Raw genomic sequence first — 21,863 nt, 5'->3', positions numbered from 1 at the left:
CCACCACACATCAGGTTCCTCCCCACTACACATAGAACATCAGGTTCCTCCCCACCACACATCCACCCTGTGTTTGTCTGCTTGCTGACCTGGGTCACTGGCCCTGAGAGAAGGAAGAACCGGAGGGGAAATCCACAACTGAGGATATCCTCCTCTCCAAACAACATACAGAGACATCCTTACACACACACACACACACACACACTGCATCCTTACACACACACACACACACACACACACACACACACACACACACTGCATCCTTACACACACACACACACACACACACACACACTGCATCCAACATCCTGTGGATGAAGACGCAAAACTTATTAGGGACAGTTTATCTGGTTTATAATGTCTAAGTATCTCTCTAAGAACTAGATGTTCAGTCTATGACTGAGAAAGTAACATTAATTTTCTAATAGACTAACCTGAAGTTGATGTTTTTCAGAAGTGAAGTCCTAAATGGCCAACAAGAAGCAGAAAGTTACCTTGGTAACTTCCACTGGGAGTCCCGAGGTGCAGAAAAGACTAATTACTGAGCTACCAGAGGGATAGTCTCACGCCAATGTTATTTAAGATAAGTTACACACACACACTTAAAATAACTCAGTACAATTAATACAACCAATTTATTATTTTTCAAAAACAAACCACAAAACTTGGAAAACATACAGAAAATGTACACCTTTAAATTACACAGGCTCTTATAAACAAAATAAAGTCTATCTATATTTACATCAGCAGGGGTGACAACAGGCGGCAGTTCACCTTAGGGAGTATCAAGCAGTATAAGTTCATAAACATTTCCTCTGATATACAGGCTCTGTGTGTTTCAGTACCCAGACACCAGCACCGTCTTTACAGAACACCAGCTGCCTTCCATAAGATTGCACCCAAGCTCTGCCCTAAGGACAGTTTTATATTACCCTAAAAACTGTTCTGGTAAGGATTCGGATAAGTATAGCTGATCCCAGACCGGTGCTGAAGGGGAATATTTGCCTGGGGCATTACAGCCATAGATACACTGTAATACATTATGATTAGAGCAGTAAAAAAATAAAAATACCTCCTATGTTGCCATAGTGATCACACCCTGGCAGTGACCTCTGACACCCTGACAGGTAGCAAGGTCATCAGGGCTCTACCCCGACCATCTAAAATGGCCTCCTCATTGTTTTCTCTCCTTTATATGAACTGATGAGAAGGTAAGACATGGAGTAGCAGTATGGCTGCCACTTACACACATACTGTTCTGTCAGATCATGTAGAGCGGACGAGGAGGAAGGAACACACTTCAGACTGTTGAGATACAGCTAAACATTCACAGAGAAACAGCTGCACTCAGAACAGAGGCTCTGGGGAATTCGGATACATACATCTAACACAAGCTTAAACAAACACACACAAATGAACACTCACACAGGTACACACAGGCAAGTATGACATGTACATCGTATACCTGCAATTCAAATGAAATGGGATTGATAGACACACACGCACATACAGCATGCTAGAATAGGGGTTTGGGGCAATAAGAATCTTGAAAATTCCCATCAATTCACAATAGATCTGAACCACAGACATAAACAGTATCTAAGGTTCTGAATTGTTCCTGTCCATGTAAAGGGATCAGGAGCAAACCAATGTCTGACTATCAAGTGCAATAACTAGGAATCCACTGGTTATGAGACTGTGAGCACTTAAATGGTCTGGAGATGGTTTCAGTCCTACCTGTTCCTGCTAACTGGTGTGATACAACATTATGTTCAATCTATACAAATAAAGAAAAGGACTAGATGAGAGAGAGGCCACTCTAGACAGTACTGGGTAAGCTTCAAAGAAAGGTTTGTCTGATTGAGGGTTAACTTTAAGTGCATTTTGACAGTTTAAGAGTGCTTCAAATGGGGTTGAACTCAAATGGGGGAAAAACTCACAAAAGTTAGTTCTACCTGTAGTCCAGTAGAAACAAAATAACATTTAACTATGAGATGTGAATTATCAACCTTTGAGCATTCAATTGATAAAAATCCTCATCACGTTCATGGCAATGTGTTGATTTCACCTCAATACTCATCGTTCAACGTATTGTGAAGCTTTACCCCATTGAAACACACTCCATAAAACGAAACAAGAGCTTCTTCCCACAAGGTCAAGCTAAAAGTGGTTAAATGTGATGAAATATACAAATGTGCCCATGGCATTTGAATGCTAATGTGTAGAGATTTTCTACTGGACTAAATGTCATACAGTGTACTGACAACAACAGTGTGTTTTGAAATGCTGTACCCAGTTTGTACAGCAGAGGGCAGCACACTCCAACAGACCTCTGATCTCCGAGCACACATTCTGTGGCTAATTCTCTTCATTTCTATGTGTTTGACTCCTAATATAAAGTTGAATTCCTTTTCCCTAAATTTTTGTGTATGGCCTATCTTGACATATCCTTCTGTTAAGAAGTATAGCAAGGACAACCCAATGAAAAAAGAGGAAATTAGATACTTGCTTCTTGTTAAAATATCTGCATGCTATAGCAGAAATTCATCACACCTTAAAAATAAGGCGGTGTGTGTGTTTATGCTTTTGTGTCTGATAAGGACAGATTATGGGATTGTCAGGTGAATGTAGGCTTGTATAAATGTACAGATTTGTCCTCAGTCTTACAAACCATTGCAGGCCTGCATATGGGGCATGGGATAAGATATGATGATGACTGTTAATCTCATAATACACTCAACTACCTCCATTTCAGTCAATTCAGTAATCAATACATGCCCACATGGCTATCTCTTTCTTTCTTCTTTGTCTCTCTATCTCTCTCTCTTTTATTTCTCTTTCTCTCTACACTTCTCTACTACCAACCACTCCTTCCTCTCCCCATTTCATTTCTGTCTCCTACCCCTCTTCTTTAATCCGTCAGTAGCACCAGCTCTCCCTCGCTCCTCTCTCCTCCATCGCTCTCCTCTCCTTCACTGTATGGGGGTCTCTCCCGGTCTCTCTCTCTGGGAAGAGGAGTGGGTGTGGCCTGTCCCTCTGGTCTACGAGGGGGCGGGACTTGAGGCAGGTAATGCTCTAGCAGAGCAGGATGAAATGGCACAGTCGTCATTGATACTGACCCGCCACTTGGGTATTGGCTGTCACTGGGGGCATAGTGCATCTGCTGTGGCTCTGACTGGCTGAAAGACAGGAAACAGACATTCAAAACCTTCCTTCTCCTCATCCCTAGATGCGAGTGAACTGTATTGCAGATCAGCTTATAACACAATGACAACTCTAGTGTCTTGCAGAGTGTACTACAAGGCCCTGAGAAGCAAAAGCTACAGTTGTCTAAAAAGATGAAGATGAGATAAAGGCTGGGGGTAGGAAGGAAACATGGCTTTTAAATCTGCTGTTTGAAAAAGACAGTTCAACAGTATAGGATTCCAACCAGATTTGCACTCACGGGTGTCAATAGAGAAGAGTGCTATTCACTCTCAAGGAGAGGTTGACAACAGTGAAAACAGTATTCCCCTTCTAGTTGGTGTGTCACTGTACAGAAAGTATCTAGGATAACAATGGCATTTTTAGACAATATTCTCATGTAAAAGCACCAAGGTCAAGATATAGAAGCAACAGGGGATGTGTAGTGGTGTGTGTTTTACCTGTGCGTGTACGCTCCTCTCTGTTCCTGTCGTCTGCTCTTCATCATGGCCTTGTACTCGCCCACGCGGAGTCTCCGCCCCTCCACGATGCAGGTGCGTTTGGGGCGGGGCTTGTACTTGTAGTCCGGGTAACGCTCCAGGTGCTGCCGGCTCAGACGGGCCTGCTCCTCATAGTAAGGCTGCTTCTCCTGGTTGGACATGGACTTCCACCTGGAGCCTGGCGAGGGGAGGATGTAGAGTGGAGAAGGAGTAGAAGGAAGGGGGGGAACGAGTGAGATTCTTTTTATCTGGGTGTTTTTGAGAATCACTCCATTGGGGAATCAGTCATTAAATTAAATCAAGTAATGAAACTATTTTAAAGCACACTTAAGTCTGAATGACTTGTGTCCCAGGTTTGTGGGAAATGTCCATGGAACTGTGGGTGGATGGAGAGAAGAAGGGGGGGAGGAAATGGCTCAAGAGGAGGGGCCAATAGCGTGAGTGATTCCCACTCTTCACAATGGAATGGAATGTAAGTGTTTGATGAGAGGAAGGGGGTGAGGGCTTTGTCTGTGTATGGGGCTGTGTGTGTGTATGGGGGTCGGTGTTTATGGGGCTGTGTGTATGGGTGTGTGTGTGTGTATGGGTGTGTGTGTTTATGGGTATGTATGGGGCTCCTGCCGCATGGGGAAGCAGGTGGCAGATCATGGCCTTGCATACCCCACTGAGCCAAGACTACAGCAGGTGAACCACCCGGAATAGAGACACACAAAGTGTAGAAACACACACACACAAACATACACAGTAGACTCACCCAGAATCTTGCTGATGGAGGAGTTGTGCATGTCAGGGAAAGCCTGGAGGATTCTCCTGCGTTCGTCCTTGGCCCACACCATGAAGGCGTTCATGGGCCTCTTGATGTGGCCTGAGGAGGGGGGGCCGCGGGCCTCAGTAAAAACCCCTACCCCAGGGGCCGACAGGGGCCCTGCAGGATGAGAGCATCAGTCACAGACAGACAACCCAAGAAAAGGGACTATATCGCACACAGAGGGGGGGAGGGGCTCTTTTTTTTGGTTGTTATTTTAACCAGGCAGTGGTAGAGGCTCACCCTCAGAATCACTGCTGAGATGGTCCTCGTTGGACCGCAGGGCCTGGCCGTCCTCTCCATGCGCTGTGTGTGGTAGCCTCACGCTGTGAGAAGCATCCTTATAGTCCTATAAAGACAGACGACCGTTAAAGAGAGACTCAAACACATGTACGGTAGGCATTTGACTACGACTGCAGTAAAAGCCCATCTAAGGAGAACGTTTAACACTGCTCGTGTTTCTGTGTGGGCGTGTGTGTGCGCGGGTGTGTGTGTGTGTGTGGGGGGGGGGTTTAACAGGACTATTCATGGTATAGAACGGAGATGCCACTCATATCAGCTGCTGTTTAAAAGCAGGGCTGTAAATGCAAAGAAAGGAAAGAATAGAGAGATGAGAAAGAAAGAATGGTGTTTATGATCCTGAGGCAGAGAGTTGACGGGGAGTTGGACGAGGGAGTGCATGAGAGAAGGGGATGAGGGAAAGCGAAGGCCTCAAAAGGAACAAACTACACACTGCCTATTTGGATGACTAGCGAGTATGATCTCCTAGGTACAGGTGAGGATCGATGAGAGGAGAAGGACCGAGTAAGAGAGAGGAGAAGTGGATCACTGTGGACAAAGAGAAATAGGGCAGGTGACACATTACAATGGTACTGTGAAACCTTTGTGGAATTGTGAGTTAGCAGCAGCTGTTGGTCGAGGACATGGCTGAGACATTCTTTTGTGTGTGTGTGCATGTGCAAGTATGTGTGTGTGTCTATGTGTGTGAATGTGTGTGTGTTCAAGGACAGGCCTAAGACATTCTGTAGAGTCTAGTGTGTAACTACCACAGTGAAATCATGACTCCCTGTAACTATAAACCTGACCCTGACCCCAGCCAAGACCCCAGTCTGTCAAGCTAAGGTTGTGTATGTGTGAGTGCGTGTGAGGGTGGATGTTGGGGGGGGGGGGTGTTTGTGAAAGACACCGAGAAAGAGAGAGAAAGAGAGAGAGAGAGTCAGAGAGAGTTACTAATTCAGACTGATGTCACTGTTTAGTTGTGTGTTCCATAGAATATATAGAAGCGTATAGATTATATTTGTTTGATGTACTCGTACACTGTTCAGCAATGTGATCACATGTTCTTTCATGCTAATAAAGCCCACAGCCGTGAACTGAGAGTCAGAGGACGCAAAAACCTCAGTATTGGTAGACCCTCTTATTAGTATGGGTGTGAAAGTTAAACTCTTACCATCCTGGCAGAGCTATCCCTCTCTCTCTCCCTCTCTCTGTCTCGCTCCCTCTCCCTAACAACCGAATCATGGCTCCTTAGTAGCTGCTGTGCATCATGGATAGCCTGGGTCACCACATCCCCCTCTCCTAGAAAACCTGGGGGTGGTAGAGGAAGGGTTTGCTGTCAAAACTAGCCTTGAACTCTCACACACCAAAACAAAACAGTGTGCACATATCTCAATAGCAGGACGAGAGATAGGGTAGATAAGGGTAGAAGTGCGTGTTTGTGTGAGAAGAGACAAACCTAGGTTGAGGGCAGGTCGCTGGGGGCTGTGAGACAGTTCTCTCTGGATGTCCCTGGATCTGTACCCCCCCTGTAGAGCCAGCGAGCCCAGATCAAAGCTCTGTGGGCTGGGGGTCTTCCCCATCTCTAGACCCTTATGCTTGGAGGTCAGGTTTAGGGGCTGGCTGGTCTCCTGGGAAGATCACACACACAGAAGCAATCAAGACCATATATACAGCACATTCGTGAGACTTCTCCCTCAATGATCAAAAATAACGTCGACAGAAATACACACACAGAGGACCATTCTGCATGTACATGGTGTAAGTCACACTCTCACACATCTGTGGGGGTGTAAATGAACGGTTTGTAGGGTTATGCATGACAGATTTAGGATGACAGGACATTTCTGTCACACTTATTGCTTTTCTTTGTCTGGCTCTTAAGTTGCCTTTTGTTGAATCATGCCTTTTGTTGAAAAGGTATCATGAAAGATACCGTTTACTCAATTTGAGAATCAGCAGTACAAACAGAGCATGACTACACTCCACACACACACACGCATGCACACACATGCACAAACGCCATTGTAATGGCTGGGTGTGGTGAACAGTATAAGCAAAGTTGCTCACTGTCCCAGATAGCAGAAATACTCATTGTCAGCTAGTTGGAAAGGGATTCCCCTAAGCCCCATCCATTCCTCTCTTTAGAATTGCTCACTAGTCAGACTCTCAATTCATACAGCTCAACTTGGCTCCCACTCTCCATGAGCAGGGCTTGGTAAAAGGACTTCAACTCTGACATCCTCTGCTTTAACTAGACATTCCTCAGGGAAGTGGTCATGGAGATAATATAGTCTTGGGACATAAAGACAATACAGTGCAACTACTATACCTGTCGGTAGGAACCACTGGTCCTCTTTGCGGGGGTGGGGTGAGGGTTGGGCAGCAGCTGCATGGGGTAGTCCACTCCTAAGACAAGAGGTGAACAGGAGTTAGTGTTTGGAACAGATCCTGAACCAGAACAACAACTGCCATTAGTCCTGCCGTTAGCATTGAACAAGCTATCCAGTCATAATTTGCTGTAAGTATTGTTGAGGTATGAAACTAGGACAGGAGTCCGACAAGCTCCTCTGCCTCAGATCAATGCTCCTTCTCTTCTGTTTGACCCCAGTGACCTCACCTCCTAACAGAGAGGGACGCCGACAGAAATATGTCCTGCCTCTTTTCACTCGAACCCCAGCAGCAATTCTCTACCATTGTGAAGCCTTATATTCACAGCCTTGAGGGCGTGGCTCATGGCTGACCTTGTGTTCTTTTACCATTTATGTCCTAGAGACTGCAAGGCCAATCATGTAACACAGTTTGAAGAGAATGAGGAGAGCTTTTCTGAATATGACGTTGTTGGTGTGTGTATGTGTGGGTTTGTGAGGGAGAGAGAAGGAGCTGAACATAGGAGGTCACCCTATTGTACCTTTCTGTCTCAGTCGCGACAGCTTTCACTAAAGTAGACCTTGAACCGATCAAGGCCAGCCCATGAATCTGCTCTAAAAGGTATCATAGTCAAGACTCATACACTCCTACTCTAGAGTCTTAACAACTGGCTAAGATGTAGGACAGTAAGGCAGTCTGGGAAATGACTCACCTGGCTTGCAGGGGATTGGCTGCAGTGGCAAGCTCATATGGGGGTCAGCGGAGACAGAGTTATGGTGGAAGGCCGGGATCATCACGTAGGGCATGTTCACCTGCTGAGGCCAGGGGAGGAAGTCACTCACACCTCATACCAACACTGTCAACATGGCACACAGTCCTGTCCCACTCCTGTCCCACTCCTGTCCATCCTGTCCCACTCCTGTCCATCCTGGAACACTCCTGTCCCACTCCTGTCCCACTCCTGTCCCACTCGTGTCCATCCTGTCCCACTCCTGTCCCACTCCTGTCCCACTCCTGTCCCACTCCTGTCCCACTCTTGTCCCACTCTTGTCCCACTCCTGTCCATACTGTGGTGTCTTCAGATTCCTGGGAGCAGCAGAGCAGAGCCGTTCTCACCTGGATCTGCTGCTGGAGCAGGTTGATCTTGTGCTGCTGTTGGATCAGCTGCTGCTGCTGTTTGGCAATCTGCAAGAGAAACACACACACACACATTAAAACTCATGAGCACACGCATACACATGAATGACAAGACAGGCGCGCACACACACACACACAGAGAGAGCCCTCCAGTACCTGCTCCTGCTGCTGCCGGGCCAGCTCCATCTGCTGCTGCTGTTTCTCCAGGAGCAGGGCAGCCATGTTCCTCTGCTCTGAGTGAGCTCCGAGCAGCTGCTCCCTCAGGCCGCTCAGCTGGTTGATCATCAGCAGGAGCTGCAGCTCCTTCTCGGCCAGGGACTCTGGGGTTCCTGACACGCACACGCACACACAGGAGAAATGACTACTGTTAGATCATACAGCCACACCGAGAAAACAGCAGAAAGACAAACAGCGGGCAGGCAGGCAGGCATGAAGGGAAGGTGTGAGGGGAGTTTACCTTTTAGTTGTCCACCACCTAGAGAGCTTTTGTCCAGAAGTTTCTCCCTCCACTCTGCACTCAGCAGCTTCTCAATGGTGGGCATCACTGTCAACAGCAAACAGGAAGTAAGTACCACAGGGTCTGAATGTATGTGTGTGTGTGAGGGTCTGAGTGAGTGAGTGTTCATACCCTCGCTGACGGCTGGGTGTCCCTCTGGTCGGGTGTAGCCCCTGCTTCCTGCCTTGCCTCCCAGTGGGCTCTGGCGAGGAGGCAGCTCCTTCCCTGGGGAGTCCTCCTAGCAGGTCACAGAAAGGGAGGGAAGGGGGCCTTAGCACAATCCTATCACGGACAGAACAAACATCTACACACCTTTAAGTATGAAATGGGAGAAAATGGCAGAAATTGGACTTACTGAGGGTGAACATGATAGAGGGGGGGTCAGCTGGCGAGCGACTGGCTGATGTCCTGACCAATCGGACACAGGAGAGGACTTTTGGGGTTCCGTCCTGGTGATAGCCCCGCCCACTTCTCCAGACTCCTCCTCCTCGAGCTTCACTCCGATGCCCACCATGCTAACATCACCGTTTGCATGGAGATGCAGCGCTGGGGGGCTAGGCTCAACCATTCTAGGAAGAGAGAAAGAGAACAATTGGGGGGGGGGGTACAGGGGTTAGATAAGTAAACAAGTGTTGTACAGTTTTCATAAATGTACACCGATTTCTTTCGATTGACCGCAAACTTACACACACACACAGATCAGCAATCATCTTTATCTGCCTGTCGCTGTAGTAATTTGATAAGCCTCGATGGGTTTTGTTTACGCGTGACTTGTCTGTGTGTGCCGTGTGTGTGAATACTACTTTGCATAGGGAACAGAGAAGATACCGTTCACAAACCGGCCGTGCCACAGGCAAGCATGCACACACCTGTGTCTGAGTGGATGACAGTGTGATGAAGACACACAGAGAAAAAGACAGAGACAACAGACCAAACGCTGCAGAGACACAGAGACGACAGGTTGAGGGAGTACGGCTGCACCATGGTGAACTGTCACACTACTTCAGCTGGGGGTTTTCCCACTTCTATTGCAGGCGGAAAGAACAACACGGCAGACAGCAGAACAAAACAAACAGAACACACAGGGCGAAAAGTGCACATATATATAAAGAGGGAGAAAAAAGCCATTGTTAGACAGGGGGAACAAAGGAAGCCGGGACAATGGGGGAGAGACGGACAAAAGCAGCGGGCCGCAGGAAACAGCCAGGATAACAATGCCAGCGGAATGTGCCGACCGACTCGGGAACACAGGGAAAAATGCAGAGCGCCACCACTTCGCTGAGCGCATAATGATTAGAGTTCCTCCCCCCTGTTCACATTATGTCTCTCTACACAAAGCCACCTGCCTGCTAGGGTCCAAGGCTCTAAACCTGAGTGTGTGTGTGTGTTTGTGGGTGTGCGTGTTAGGGAGATCCTTAAAAAAGAAAAGAGATGAAATATTCATTGGTTCACACACCTGAATCCCATATAATGACACCTGCTCCTGTACCCTAACTGGGAAGACGGCAGAACAGACCAGTGTGGGCTTGTTTGAAGACAGAACTTGGGAGTTTAAGTCAAACATACAATGTCTGGAAAGACATAAAAGGCTGGTAAAAGAGGAGATGTACGGAGCGGACTGTAAATTTAGCCAACTATCTTTTTCCTTTCCTTGCCTTTAGTGCTGAGACACTTCAGTTGTTGTGTTGTGGGATGTCTTGGATGGGAAGTTATTCCTGTTGTTCCTAACCCTGTTCACGCTTCCCAAACAGCTCGGCTTATAGGGCTACCACAGGTGGGTCGAGGGAGTTTATGTGTGTGAGCAAGTGTGTTTGTGCTTGCGCGCGCGGGTGTGTGTAGTGTGTGTGTGTTTTCGTCAATGCAGAGGCATGCATAGAATCTCTGTGACCCAAAGGACTGCTGACAGCTTGGAATGCATCAAGGTGTGTGTAACTGTGTATGTGTTGTTTGTATGTGTGTGTGCTCTCAAAGTGTCAAGTCTGTAACATTCAACTGGTTTAAAAAGTGCCGTAGTATCTTACCATAGACAATTGGGAAAGCCTATCAGCTTACTCCAAATCTCATCTAGATAAAAGCAATCTTACCCTATCTACAACCAACTTCATCTGTGTGTGTACGTGTGTGTGTGTATGTGTGTGTGGACTCAAACTGTGATTTGAATAGGTTTACTTTTCAAGGCTGTTAGCTGTTAGCTCACACTAAAACAGCATAACGCAACAATCAGTTGCGTTACGCATAACGCAACAACAGTCCAAACAATCAGTACCTTCACAGATGACCCATAGACTGTCACCGGGCAGAATAAGGCACGACAGGTCTGCTATGACTGGAAGAAGGAAGGATGAGAGCGGATGGAGAGCTCTGCTCAGCACTGAGATAAGATCAGTGCCTTGCCTTTGAGTTGCAGCACCTCTGAAATTGTACACTTACACACAAAAGCGTCCGTTATCCATGTTGTATAACCTAATATTTTATCCCCTTTGGGGGCATTGGTACTGCAAATGACCTTTGCTGTTATTCGACAACTGAGAAGTCTGTTTGAACGATGATGTAGCATCTCTGCCAGTTAAGAGTGGCAGGAGATAGAGCATTATATCTAAAAAGAGAGTGGTACTGACAAAATAGTCAAACAGCCATCTGCCTGGGCCCAAGGCTGACAGCTGTAATGACTACGCTTTACAGGGCCCTGCCCCTGACACAGGCACACAAAGAAATCCAACCAGTCAGATCAACATAAAGAGACTTTGAGCAGTAAAATTGACCTGACCTGCCACTAGTTCATATCGTTTTCTAAACCATCCACATAACTGTAGACTTTCTATAATTGTCTGTCAAGCCCCTAGGTAGCAAACGTAGAGCCAGCACCAGAGCACTTTTCTAAAACTAAGCTACCCTCTTTTCCACATTACTCTAACAATCGAACAACCTAAAAGGTTTTAAACACACCTGCGGCATTCATGTTGTAACACATGTTGTTGTTAAAACTTATGTGTAGGGCTCAGTAATATTTGCTCAGCAATGTTGAACAATGCAGTGTGACTTGCCAGGCAAGATGTATGCCCAAAGGGCTGCTCAGCCATCATGCCTATAACACCACAGCCCGACTGAAACACTGTGTTTTCCTCTGAAACAAACAGGTGCAAGTTTCACTACGCAATTCTACAAGCTTGATTAACCAGGCTCCATGTCTGTTCTTGGGTCCATTGCAGAACCCAGGTCCTGGCTGCACTGACCTGGGAGGAGATGTGGAGGTTCTGGAAATCCACCTGTGGTCCCACCACAACGCAGAGCTGCTGGAACACGCCATCCTCTTCTCTTCTCTCCTCTCTTTTCTAGTCTGTCACTCTTTCTCTGTCTCTCTCTTTCTGTCTCTCTTTCTCTCTGTGTGTCTCTCTAAGATCCTCCAGTGGTCATGGCGATACAAAGAGGTCTTTTAACCAGATCCAACAACAGGAACATTTGCATAATGCCTTATGTTGCCGCGGGTGACCCTCACTAGAACATAAAAGACCAAACAATTCCAGCCACAGATGTAAAACTGCATGTTCTACTATCAGTGTTTGACACAGGTGTGATATCCCACAGGTAGATGGGAAAAGAGCTCCAAGCTTCACACACAGAGTGCATTATGCTCTCCAAACACCTGATGGACAGGTGACAGAGTCTGTTAACTGCAGCATTCCATACACCTCAAAGCCAGTTCACAGATTTCAGAGATATGAGGACACACGGAAGAAAGTAAAGTATGACAGAAAAAACTGACAATGTATTGACTGTTACAATGACATGGAAAAAGTAACATCATTCAATATTCTAAACATGATAACAGTCAGATCAGCAAAACTAGTATACAACGCTCCATCAACAGTGGCTGTGGATGTGAGACTGTTCCTCTCTGAGTCCCTGCTGGGTTTATAGGCCTAAGTCATCGCAGGGTATGTGTGAGGTATTTACTACACTAAGCTTATAGTGAGAGGAGAGCTCAACACAGTCATGCATCTGTCTGTCATAACCTTTAGATTAATGTGGCAGCCGTGTATGTGTGTGTCTGTGTCTATATGTGATATACTGGGGAGTCAGGTGGCTGAGCGGTGAGGGAATCAGGCTAGTAATCCGAAGGTTGCCAGTTCGATTCCCGGTCATGCCAGCTGACGTTGTGTCCTTGGGCAAGGCACTTCACCCTACTTGCCTCGGGAGAATGTCCCTGTACTTACTGTAAGTCGCTCTGGATAAGAGCGTCTGCTAAATGACTAAATGTAAATGTAAATATACCACAAGCTCTGACATCTTGGTGGGGCTTGGAGAGAGAAGTGCCTATAGCCTTATAGAACGTACCAAGCATGTGCCAAGTAACATTAACCATATCTATCTCACACACACACATATACACACACACTACACAGGTATAACCTACACGGCTACTTGCTGACCCACACAAGAGGAACACACACACACACACACCTGTTCTAAATGAGTAGGGTCTGAAGCTGACTGTGTCTCATTAGAGAACAAGCTCTCAGGATAAGATCCAGAAGCTCTCCTCTACTTTATGCTGCCTCTGTTCTCTTGGCCTTTTGATGTCAAGAGTTTTGAACATGGGGGCTGCACATTGGCTAGAAAAGACACACTCAAATCTCCAAACACCCAACATGTCCATGTATGAATTCTTAAAAGTGACCAGATCAGAAACACACTCACACGTGTGCGAGCTCACACACACACACACACACACACACACACACACACACACACACACACACACACACACACACACACACACACACACACACACACACACACACACACACACACACACACACACACACACACAGTGTAGAGTTCCAACTCCTGATAAGGTGTTGAATAAGTGTTGTTGTTCTGCGTGGTCGTTGGTCAGTTCATCACACAAAGAGCAGTGTTAGAAGCTCAGGCCCAGTGATAGAGCGATACACAGAACACAAAGACTCAATTTTCCCTTTTTTCCGTGTGGAGTGCAGGGACAGCCCCCTGGATCCACCCTCTCACGCCACCCCCTCAACAAGCCTCCAGACTACACACACATACAAACACACACACAGATATACAAACACATCTACTCTCAGAGAAACAATTAGTAAACTATTGGTAATAGGAAGGGATTAAAAGACACATGCTGAAACATACTTTGCACGTTTATATATCTCCACTTTCCCATCTCACTCTCTCTTTTGGACTCCTTTTCTCAGATTTTCTTTGGAGGCTTTCTAAATAAGATGTATAAATAGGCTGATGACACAACCATTCCCTTAACAAAAAGAGAAAAGAGGAGAAAGAGGAGAAAAGAGGAGAAAGAGGAGAAAGGGGCTCTGGCTTTGGCGCAGCGGCTCCTTTCTTCTTCTGCTTTTCAGAAACGCAGGTTAAAAAGCAGCCTCTTTCTTTTCATCCCTCTCTCACATCCCTCTCTCTCTCCATCTCTGAAACAGGCCTTGTATTGTGGCGGCGAGCGAAAGGCTACTGTGGCATTTATCAGAGGAGAGGGGGAGGAGGGAAGGAGGACAAAACACACTCCCAATAAAGAGATAGAACAAGAGAGGGGGAAGAAAGGATGTGTATGAAGGCCCCTTTTTCTCAGAAAGCCCCTTCCACCCCCTGCTCCTTCAGGCTACCTCAGACAAAGGGGGGCAGACACACACAATGTGCTCCCTCCTTTAGCCCTGGCACACTTTATATCCCTGACCCATTCATGGCTTCTGCTTGAGAGCATCCACGTGTGCTCTGAGTATATGTGCATGAGTGTGTATGTGTATATGTTTGTGAGCGAGTTAGTGAGTGTGTGTGTGTATGTGTGTTGGTGTGTGTGTGTGTGTGTGTGAGAGTGAGTGAGTGAGTGCCCATGTTGGGTGGAGGGGTCTCTGTTTGCTGAGGACCTTATAGACTGAGGGGCCACGGCACTAAGGTGTTGCTATGGTTACGCTTTAGAGCAGCAAGGAGCACAACAGGTGATTTTAAAGAAGGCTAGCTGGTCTCAGAATTGAGAACAGCGGGAGGATACTGTGTGTATGCGTGTGTGTGTGTGTGTGTGTACGTGTGTGTGTATGTATGTGTTGGGGTAGGTGGGTCAGTGGGGTAAACTTTAACAGGCCACAAAGTTACAAATGTATTTGGATTGGTTAAGGTTAAAAGTGTGTGTGTGTTTGTGTGCGTGCACGCGTGCGTGTGTGTTAACAAGAAACATTTAACAGAGATCATGCCCAAAGCAGGCTCACTGGACACCCCGTCATGGTGTTTTACACAACAACCCACATATTTAGAACCTAAAGACATGCACACACACACACACACTGTGACTCAGCCTCAGCCTGAAAGTCACAACTATATCTTTGAAGGTAGAGAAATCTCCTATAACCTGATGTTGGACTGCTACTCTGTGAAGTTGTCCAGATGAGTAAGCAGGTCCACACCAACGGGTAATGGAGTGATGTCAGTCAATCAGCCAGATGAGTAAGACCAGTAAAACAGGTACTTCTCCTTAAACTGGGTAAATACCTGAGTGCCGAAGCTTAGTCAAATATGGGTCAAATATAGACATATACATTCACAACTGAACTGTGCAAACAAAAGAAAGAGAGACAGAGAAAGATAGAGAAAGAACAAGAGAAAGAGAAGCCCACAAAGCAGTGCCAACAAGTTACTGATAACATGTTGGCTTCCTCTGATGCCATTTAACCAGGTTAGGGAAGTAGAGCTGAGATAAACTGAAGGGTTATACCTCACATATCTGCCCAGCCCTGTCCATCCATGCCCTGTCTACAGTGTTAGAGTGTTTTAAATTCATAGAGTAGAACAGAGATCATGAGATATGAAATTCTTTTCAGACATGTTTCCTGGTAGATTTACATGCTTTACTCCTCGTTATTTAAATGGCGGTACTAAAGAGAGAGAGATATATGTTCATGAATGAATGAACCTGTATACACACTGACGGCCCTGTACATGTATGCTCACAAGCACCATCACACCTATAGACAAACCTGCCACTGTTCAGCAAGCTGTGCTTCCAATTTATTTTTAACGTATACATTACACCCAATTAGAAATATGGAGTGACACACATACTGATTATTGTCTTGTAGCTGTCACAGATTTGAACAAAGATGCAAAGCAAGTCAGTAGACTTCTGTAGCAGATATGTCTCAGAACATCTGCAAATGACCACGCACACACAAATGCACCCACAAACATGCTGTAGGTACTGTAGGCACAAGGAATGAACAAAAAGGTGACAAATGACCTGTTGTTTAACAGTGCGCAGTTATCCAACCAGGTGGAAATGCATGTAAATAAACCAGGAAATATCCCTCTATTTATTTGTGTGAAGGCAATGTAGCATGGTCAATGGCCTGGTTGTGAATTATCTTCACATGTCAGGGTAAAATAAACAAATCCACTGGACATTGAATATTTCTGACAACAAGAGCCCCAGTCACCACAGACACCTGTGTATGAGTCCCATTTCACCATGTGGTTCCAACAATGCAAATGAACAGAGAATAGTGGTTTTTGGTAGACTGTATTCCTCCATGTATTTGCATTTGGGTATTTGTCACATGAGACCTTTTTTTATTTATTTTTTATCCTAAGTCATGAGACTTACTCTGAAAATGGAAGTTATTTATTAATTTGTGGGATCATTTATTTATGGGATTAGGCCCTTGAGTCAGCCATCGTCATGAGAATATTTACCTGGTAGAGAGGCAGTCTAACAAGAATTGCCACACTTACAACAACCCAAAAAAGATTGTACTCGAATCCTGTGTCAAAAATGTTGAGGTTTGATCAAGTGTAGCACCAGATTCAACATTATTCGACAGACAGTGCTGCAGAGACAATGATGATAACTTCTGTCATAAGTTTTAAACATGATACTTATTTTTTGAGAGATGAATGCCTTCAACATGACTAACACCTTGTAAGCGCCTTGCTATAATTTACACAGTACACACATGTATATGTATGTTCTACAGTATATTTGAGATATTTTCTGTTTGATTGAATATTTCAAACACCTCATGTATGATTATTGGCATCATTCAAAGTATCGTGCGCAAACAAAAACAAATCCCCCAAATAAAAGATTCACTTTCAATTCTATTCAGAGTTGTTCTTTGAAACACACCTCAGTCCTGTATGAGCTTGCATTCAGACACTGCACCGCACCTCATGGCCTTCCTTTCCAACCCCCCCCCCCCCCCCTCACACACACACACACACACCCATGCATGCACACAACCACACACAATGAAGAAAAAGTCCAGACTGTCTTATTCTAAAGGGGATTAAAACCAGTTTAGCTGTCGCATGAGAAAGGCAGGCCAGCATTCACATACACTTCCGTTCTTTCTTGTTCAGACTGATTTATTACCATGAGGTAAATACTACATTATAGCAGAACACGCAACAAGCTTAAGACTACATGTTATTCAATAAACAGTTATGCTACATCTTATGTTTAAGTTAAAAGCACAGTACAGGACTAGGTGGAGCTAAAAGTCATTCAAATAGAGATGTGTTAAGATAAGTTAGAACAAATGTCCCTTTTACTCATAAAAAAAAGGAATATACTAATAAAATGAATTAAATAAAATACAATTTTTATTGATCTCTTTCAAATCTGCAATTACTAAACTAATACCAAATAATGTATGGGACTGATGCACAAGTGCAAGCTAAACAGTTCCCCAAAAGTCAAAGATTGCGCTTCCATATATAAAATGGCATCTGCAACACTACAAAAGTACAAATTGAAAATCATCTCAACAGATGAATTGTGTGAAAACATCTTACTTTATATCCATATATGTTGCTACACTGTTCCTGATGAAATACAAGTAAACAGACTAGCCTTACCTTGAGTGGAGTACGAACAGCTGTGGATGTGTGGATAGAGAAGAGCTGCCTGTGTTCACTCTCAGCTCTGTCAACTGCCTGCATCTCCACTGACGCTTCTCTACTGCCTGGATCTCCACTGACTGACTGTTTGTCTACTTCCTGTGTTTTCACTGACTGTTTTGACTGCCTGTGTCTCCCTGTCTCCACTACCTGTGTCTCAACTGTCTCGCGAAAACTATCTTTTTCGCTGAATTGAGCTTAGTCCACGACACGGAGACTTTCATGTGGTTTTCTCCTGATTAATACACGTGTGTGCATGTGTGGAGCTTGATTCATTCGCTTTGTATGACGCTGGTTCAGATCACAAACCAGTGAGTGCTTCTCCTGGTTCCGACACACACGTCACACGTTAACACCGCACATCCCTCTCTGTCTCACCAGACGCTTGCAGACACCGCACATCAAACTCTGCGTGTTTTCAAACGTGGTTTCTCTGGAGTAACGTATTGTATTAACATCGTCCACCAATTACGGCTTTTCCTCTGTGGTCTGTCTTTCTCACAACTGAAAAAACAGGCTCCCTTTGCTCATATAACTCTTATACTGAAGTCTCGGATCAAGCAGGCGAACTGTAGGAGGCAACGCACTGTTCCAATGAACTAGATGGTCTTCACTGAATACATCACAGACAGAGGAATGCATACATGACATTGTTCTCGGGATTCCAAAAAACTGATTGGTTACGAGCTTGATACTGACTTTTTTGTAACTAGCTGATCCACACAGCACTATATCAACCGCCTTTTTGTTTGATTGTTATGACCTCAAGCTGTGTCCCTATGGAAGTCTGGGCTATTGAACATACACATACACACACACTTCTAGCTCCATTGTGCTGTGCCTCTCCAGACCCCCGGTTCAATAGGACACAGAGAACAATGTGCACTACCGTATACGAGGTCAGAGGAAGAGAGGGAAACCTTTGTCTGTTCTGCTGCCCTTATGGAGATGTCTGATGTATAGGAAACAATACACACAAACAAATGAGTGCGCGCACACACACACATCAAGGGCCTGTTAGCACTGCCCTTGATTGATACAAAAGTGAACCAATTGGAACAGAAATAAACAAGATTAGCTTTGACACGTACGATTGTGCACTGAGGGATTGTGGAGGAAGTTAGATCTGGTATGATGTACTAATCACAGGGTATCATATTATAGCACACTCTCATAGAAGGGTAAGTTGCTAGTCAACAGTCCCTAACAGAAAAAGAATGTGTCGCTAAACTAAATTAGGACGGAACAGACTGTAGAGACAGAGAGTGCATCCAGGTCACCTTTCTCTCAGCATGAACCCACTCACCTACATACCATGCTTGAATGGGATGGTGGGGAGGGGGGTGGGGGGGGCAAGGGTGAAATGTCAACCTGTGTACATATGTGTGTCTGCCTGTGTGTGTGATAAGTGGCAGGTGAGCCTGTTCCAACTAGTTGACAGAAGAAAGAGAGAATGACAACTGAGAGGTGTGAACAGAGTCCGCCCTGCTGCATGCACACACACTCAAACACAGAACCAGCGCCCTACACTGGAAACCAATGAGAGACCAACACCGAAAAACTGTTTTTCTTAGACATATTTCTGCATAACATACAAAAACATTCACACCCACAGAGAGAGAGAGAGAGAGAGAGAGAGAGAGAGAGAGAGAGAGAGAGAGACACACACACACACTGTGAAGTCTTTACTCTGGGAAAAAAAACACTGGGAACACAGTTGAAAGACAGAGAACAACTAAGAAACGAGAAAAGGAATGAGAGAGAGAGAAAGAGAGAATAAAGCGAGAGAAGGGAAGAGAAAAGAGATCGACAGAGAGAAAGGTCAGGGACTCCCTGCTGACTGACAGCTTTGTGTGCAGCCAGTCACTGTAAAGACAACACACACATACAGACTCATGTGCACATGGGCACGGGCGCACACAGACACACACACACACACACACAGGTATCCAAACTTCCCAAAATAACCATATATTAACACCAAGAGACACACTTAGACACACCACATGACATGTCATCTCTAACACAACCTGTGTATACATACATGACCCATGGAGACATCATCTTGTCAGCCTCAACTGTCACATTTACATAACAACAGCTAATAACTGCCTACATATCTGACCTATGGAGGTGAAATTGTCTGTTTTCCATTAAGTTTCCAATGTGTGCAGGTCTACTCAAATTTGTTATGCACTCAAAGTCCTTTACACTGACTTTTTTGGGTGTCATTAACAGTGTAAGAGAACAGAGAACATAATATAAAGTAACTTGGCAAACATTAACACCCCAAGCTGTTCTCGAGAAAGTAGCTAATATATTCTAATTTGCATTTGTCAACAAGGTAAAACATCAGTTTCAGCTTGAGGTGCCAGCGGATGCGATGCTGTCAAGGCAAGCACTGTCAGTGACAATGTGTTTTGAATGTGTCATTGAGATCCCAAAGGTAGCACGCCAAGATGGATCAGCCAGGCGGATATGAATATATTGTTCAGTCATCAGTCAACATACACTACAGCAGTGGGTCACAGTAAAACTATATCGTGTGCTTAACGAAATTTTGAGAGCACGGACTAGGCTACACAACGGCAACGCGTGATATGATCCCGCAACAGTCCCGTCTGCTAGTGTTGGAGCACAAAAGTTGATGCACTTTGGACAGTTGATTAAATTGTCTGTTATTGAATTAGTCAATTTATTTGCGTTCATTTATACATCAACACAATTACAATTGACAGCTTGCCTCAGTAACATACTGTTGGGGGGCTCCACTTTACTCACCACTCTTGGTCTTGGAGCGCACGGGCTTTCCAAACTTCCGTCCGTCCGATGTTTTTCCAAGCGGCAATGGTTTACCGCATGCAAATCAAGGTGGATAATAAACAGATCGGTCACTCTACTTTATGTCGGCTTGTCCTCGGCTTAGATGGAATGTACGGTACCGCTGTAGACACGGCTATGTAGCTGTCGTTACTGTCAGATGCGGGTCCAACCTCTCCCTGTTCTCCCGATGACTTTCTGGTGTTTTGTTTCCAACATTCACGCTCTCTGCCGCTCACCTCCCACTTAAAGGGAGAGGACTCATTTTGCTTCCGCCAGGGAGGTCTTGGGAGAGACGGGATTACGAGATGGGCATTGATCAATAAAGTTTAGACCACAGAAAAATGCTTTTCTCCACATTTTGACACGAAATCTATATTTTCAATAAATTAACCCTTCCCACAATTCCTAACACAAATAAATGTAAACTCAAAAATACTTTTTTCTTTATCAATTGACCTGCATTTCCGATGTTTACAAGTCTGTCAGTAAGTTATAGGCCTCATTTTAATTATATTTTTAGCAAAACATTTCTATTTGTCAGCCTGTCCAGATTGTCTGTCAGTCTCAGAGGGCCTGTAGTCAGAGCTGCTGTGAACATCGATGTTTCGACAGGTTCTCCCCATCCCCAGAAAAAAAAAAGTTAGAACCCAAAAGAGAGGTCCATTCCAGTGAAAGAGAGTGAGAGAAGGTCAGAATACAGAGAGAGAGAGAGAGAGAGACTGATGGGAATGAGAGAGAAGCTAATATGACAAGGGAGAAATAGCCACATGTCTCAATCAGGAGGGAGGGATAGAGAGAGGTCATAGAACTGTATGGGGAGCAAAAGAGAAAAAGAGTCCGGGAAAGAGACAGAAAGAGAAACGGAGAGAGAGACAGACCGAGAGAAACGGAGAGGGAGAGAAAGACCAACTGAGAGCACTGGGAGCTGATGTGCCATTTCTAATCCCCCCTGTTCTGGCTTTGTGCTGTGGCCCAGCAGGAAGTGGGAGCTGGGCAGACAACAATTAACAAAAGAGCTGTGAAGAATACAATTAGCCATCAATGGCCAACCAGGGGCCTTTGTGCCTGTCACCATGGAGACGGCACAACACCACCATTCCGGGATTACAGAACCCTTTCTCCACTTCTCCTTTTTGCTCCCTCTGCCTTCTCTTTTACTGTCTCTCTCTCCTTTTCATCTGGCTCTTTTCTTTTCTCCTCCCTCCTTTTGACTTATTCGTCTTTGTCCTCTCATTTCTTTATCCTCTGTAGTTTGGGTTTTCCCCCTCTTTCCTCTTCTCGCTGTCTGTGTCTCTCAGACGGCTGATGCCTGGGAGACAGTTTGGCCTGACCATGTTCCGGTACT

At 45.3% G+C, this 21,863-nt stretch overlaps 1 protein-coding gene across 3 annotated transcripts; it reads right to left on the bottom strand.

Annotated features, from left to right (window-relative positions):
* Positions 1-621: 621 nt before the first annotated feature.
* Positions 622-20,654, bottom strand: LOC136940539 (transcription factor SOX-13-like). Of its 3 annotated transcripts, none has more exons than XM_067232744.1 (14): positions 20,477-20,654; positions 9,123-9,336; positions 8,900-9,005; positions 8,729-8,815; positions 8,428-8,600; positions 8,251-8,319; positions 7,847-7,949; positions 7,097-7,173; positions 6,224-6,395; positions 5,939-6,075; positions 4,732-4,837; positions 4,438-4,608; positions 3,645-3,861; positions 622-3,179 (listed from the first exon to the last, which is right to left on the bottom strand). In XM_067232744.1, the coding sequence occupies exons 2-14, from the start codon at positions 9,333-9,335 to the stop codon at positions 2,912-2,914; spliced, it is 1,899 nt and encodes a 632-aa protein (XP_067088845.1). In that variant the 5' UTR covers position 9,336; positions 20,477-20,654; the 3' UTR covers positions 622-2,911. The 3 variants fall into 3 exon arrangements, with proteins under 3 accessions (XP_067088845.1, XP_067088831.1, XP_067088838.1); XM_067232730.1 differs by lacking the exon at positions 20,477-20,654 and adding an exon at positions 12,001-12,227; XM_067232737.1 differs by lacking the exon at positions 20,477-20,654 and adding an exon at positions 12,001-12,227 and having other exon boundaries at positions 7,847-7,946.
* Between the last annotated feature and the right edge of the window lie 1,209 nt (positions 20,655-21,863).

Source organism: Osmerus mordax, chromosome 1 (genome assembly GCF_038355195.1).
Source record: "Osmerus mordax isolate fOsmMor3 chromosome 1, fOsmMor3.pri, whole genome shotgun sequence".
NCBI lineage: Eukaryota > Metazoa > Chordata > Actinopteri > Osmeriformes > Osmeridae > Osmerus > Osmerus mordax.
This window is presented reverse-complemented; position numbering and strand designations above follow the sequence as displayed.

What these genes read in the sequence shown, in the direction of transcription:
- LOC136940539 (XM_067232730.1), bottom strand. Translation starts at nt 12,074, where the DNA reads ATGGCGTGTTCCAGCAGCTCTGCGTTGTGGTGGGACCACAGGTGGATT. An exon ending in CTCTATCATGTTCACCCTCA is followed by an intron (nt 9,006 to 9,122) that starts GTAAGTCCAATT and finishes GTGACCTGCTAG; the next exon opens with GAGGACTCCCCAGGGAAGGA. An exon ending in CCCGGCAGCAGCAGGAGCAG is followed by an intron (nt 8,320 to 8,427) that starts GTACTGGAGGGC and finishes TTTCTCTTGCAG; the next exon opens with ATTGCCAAACAGCAGCAGCA.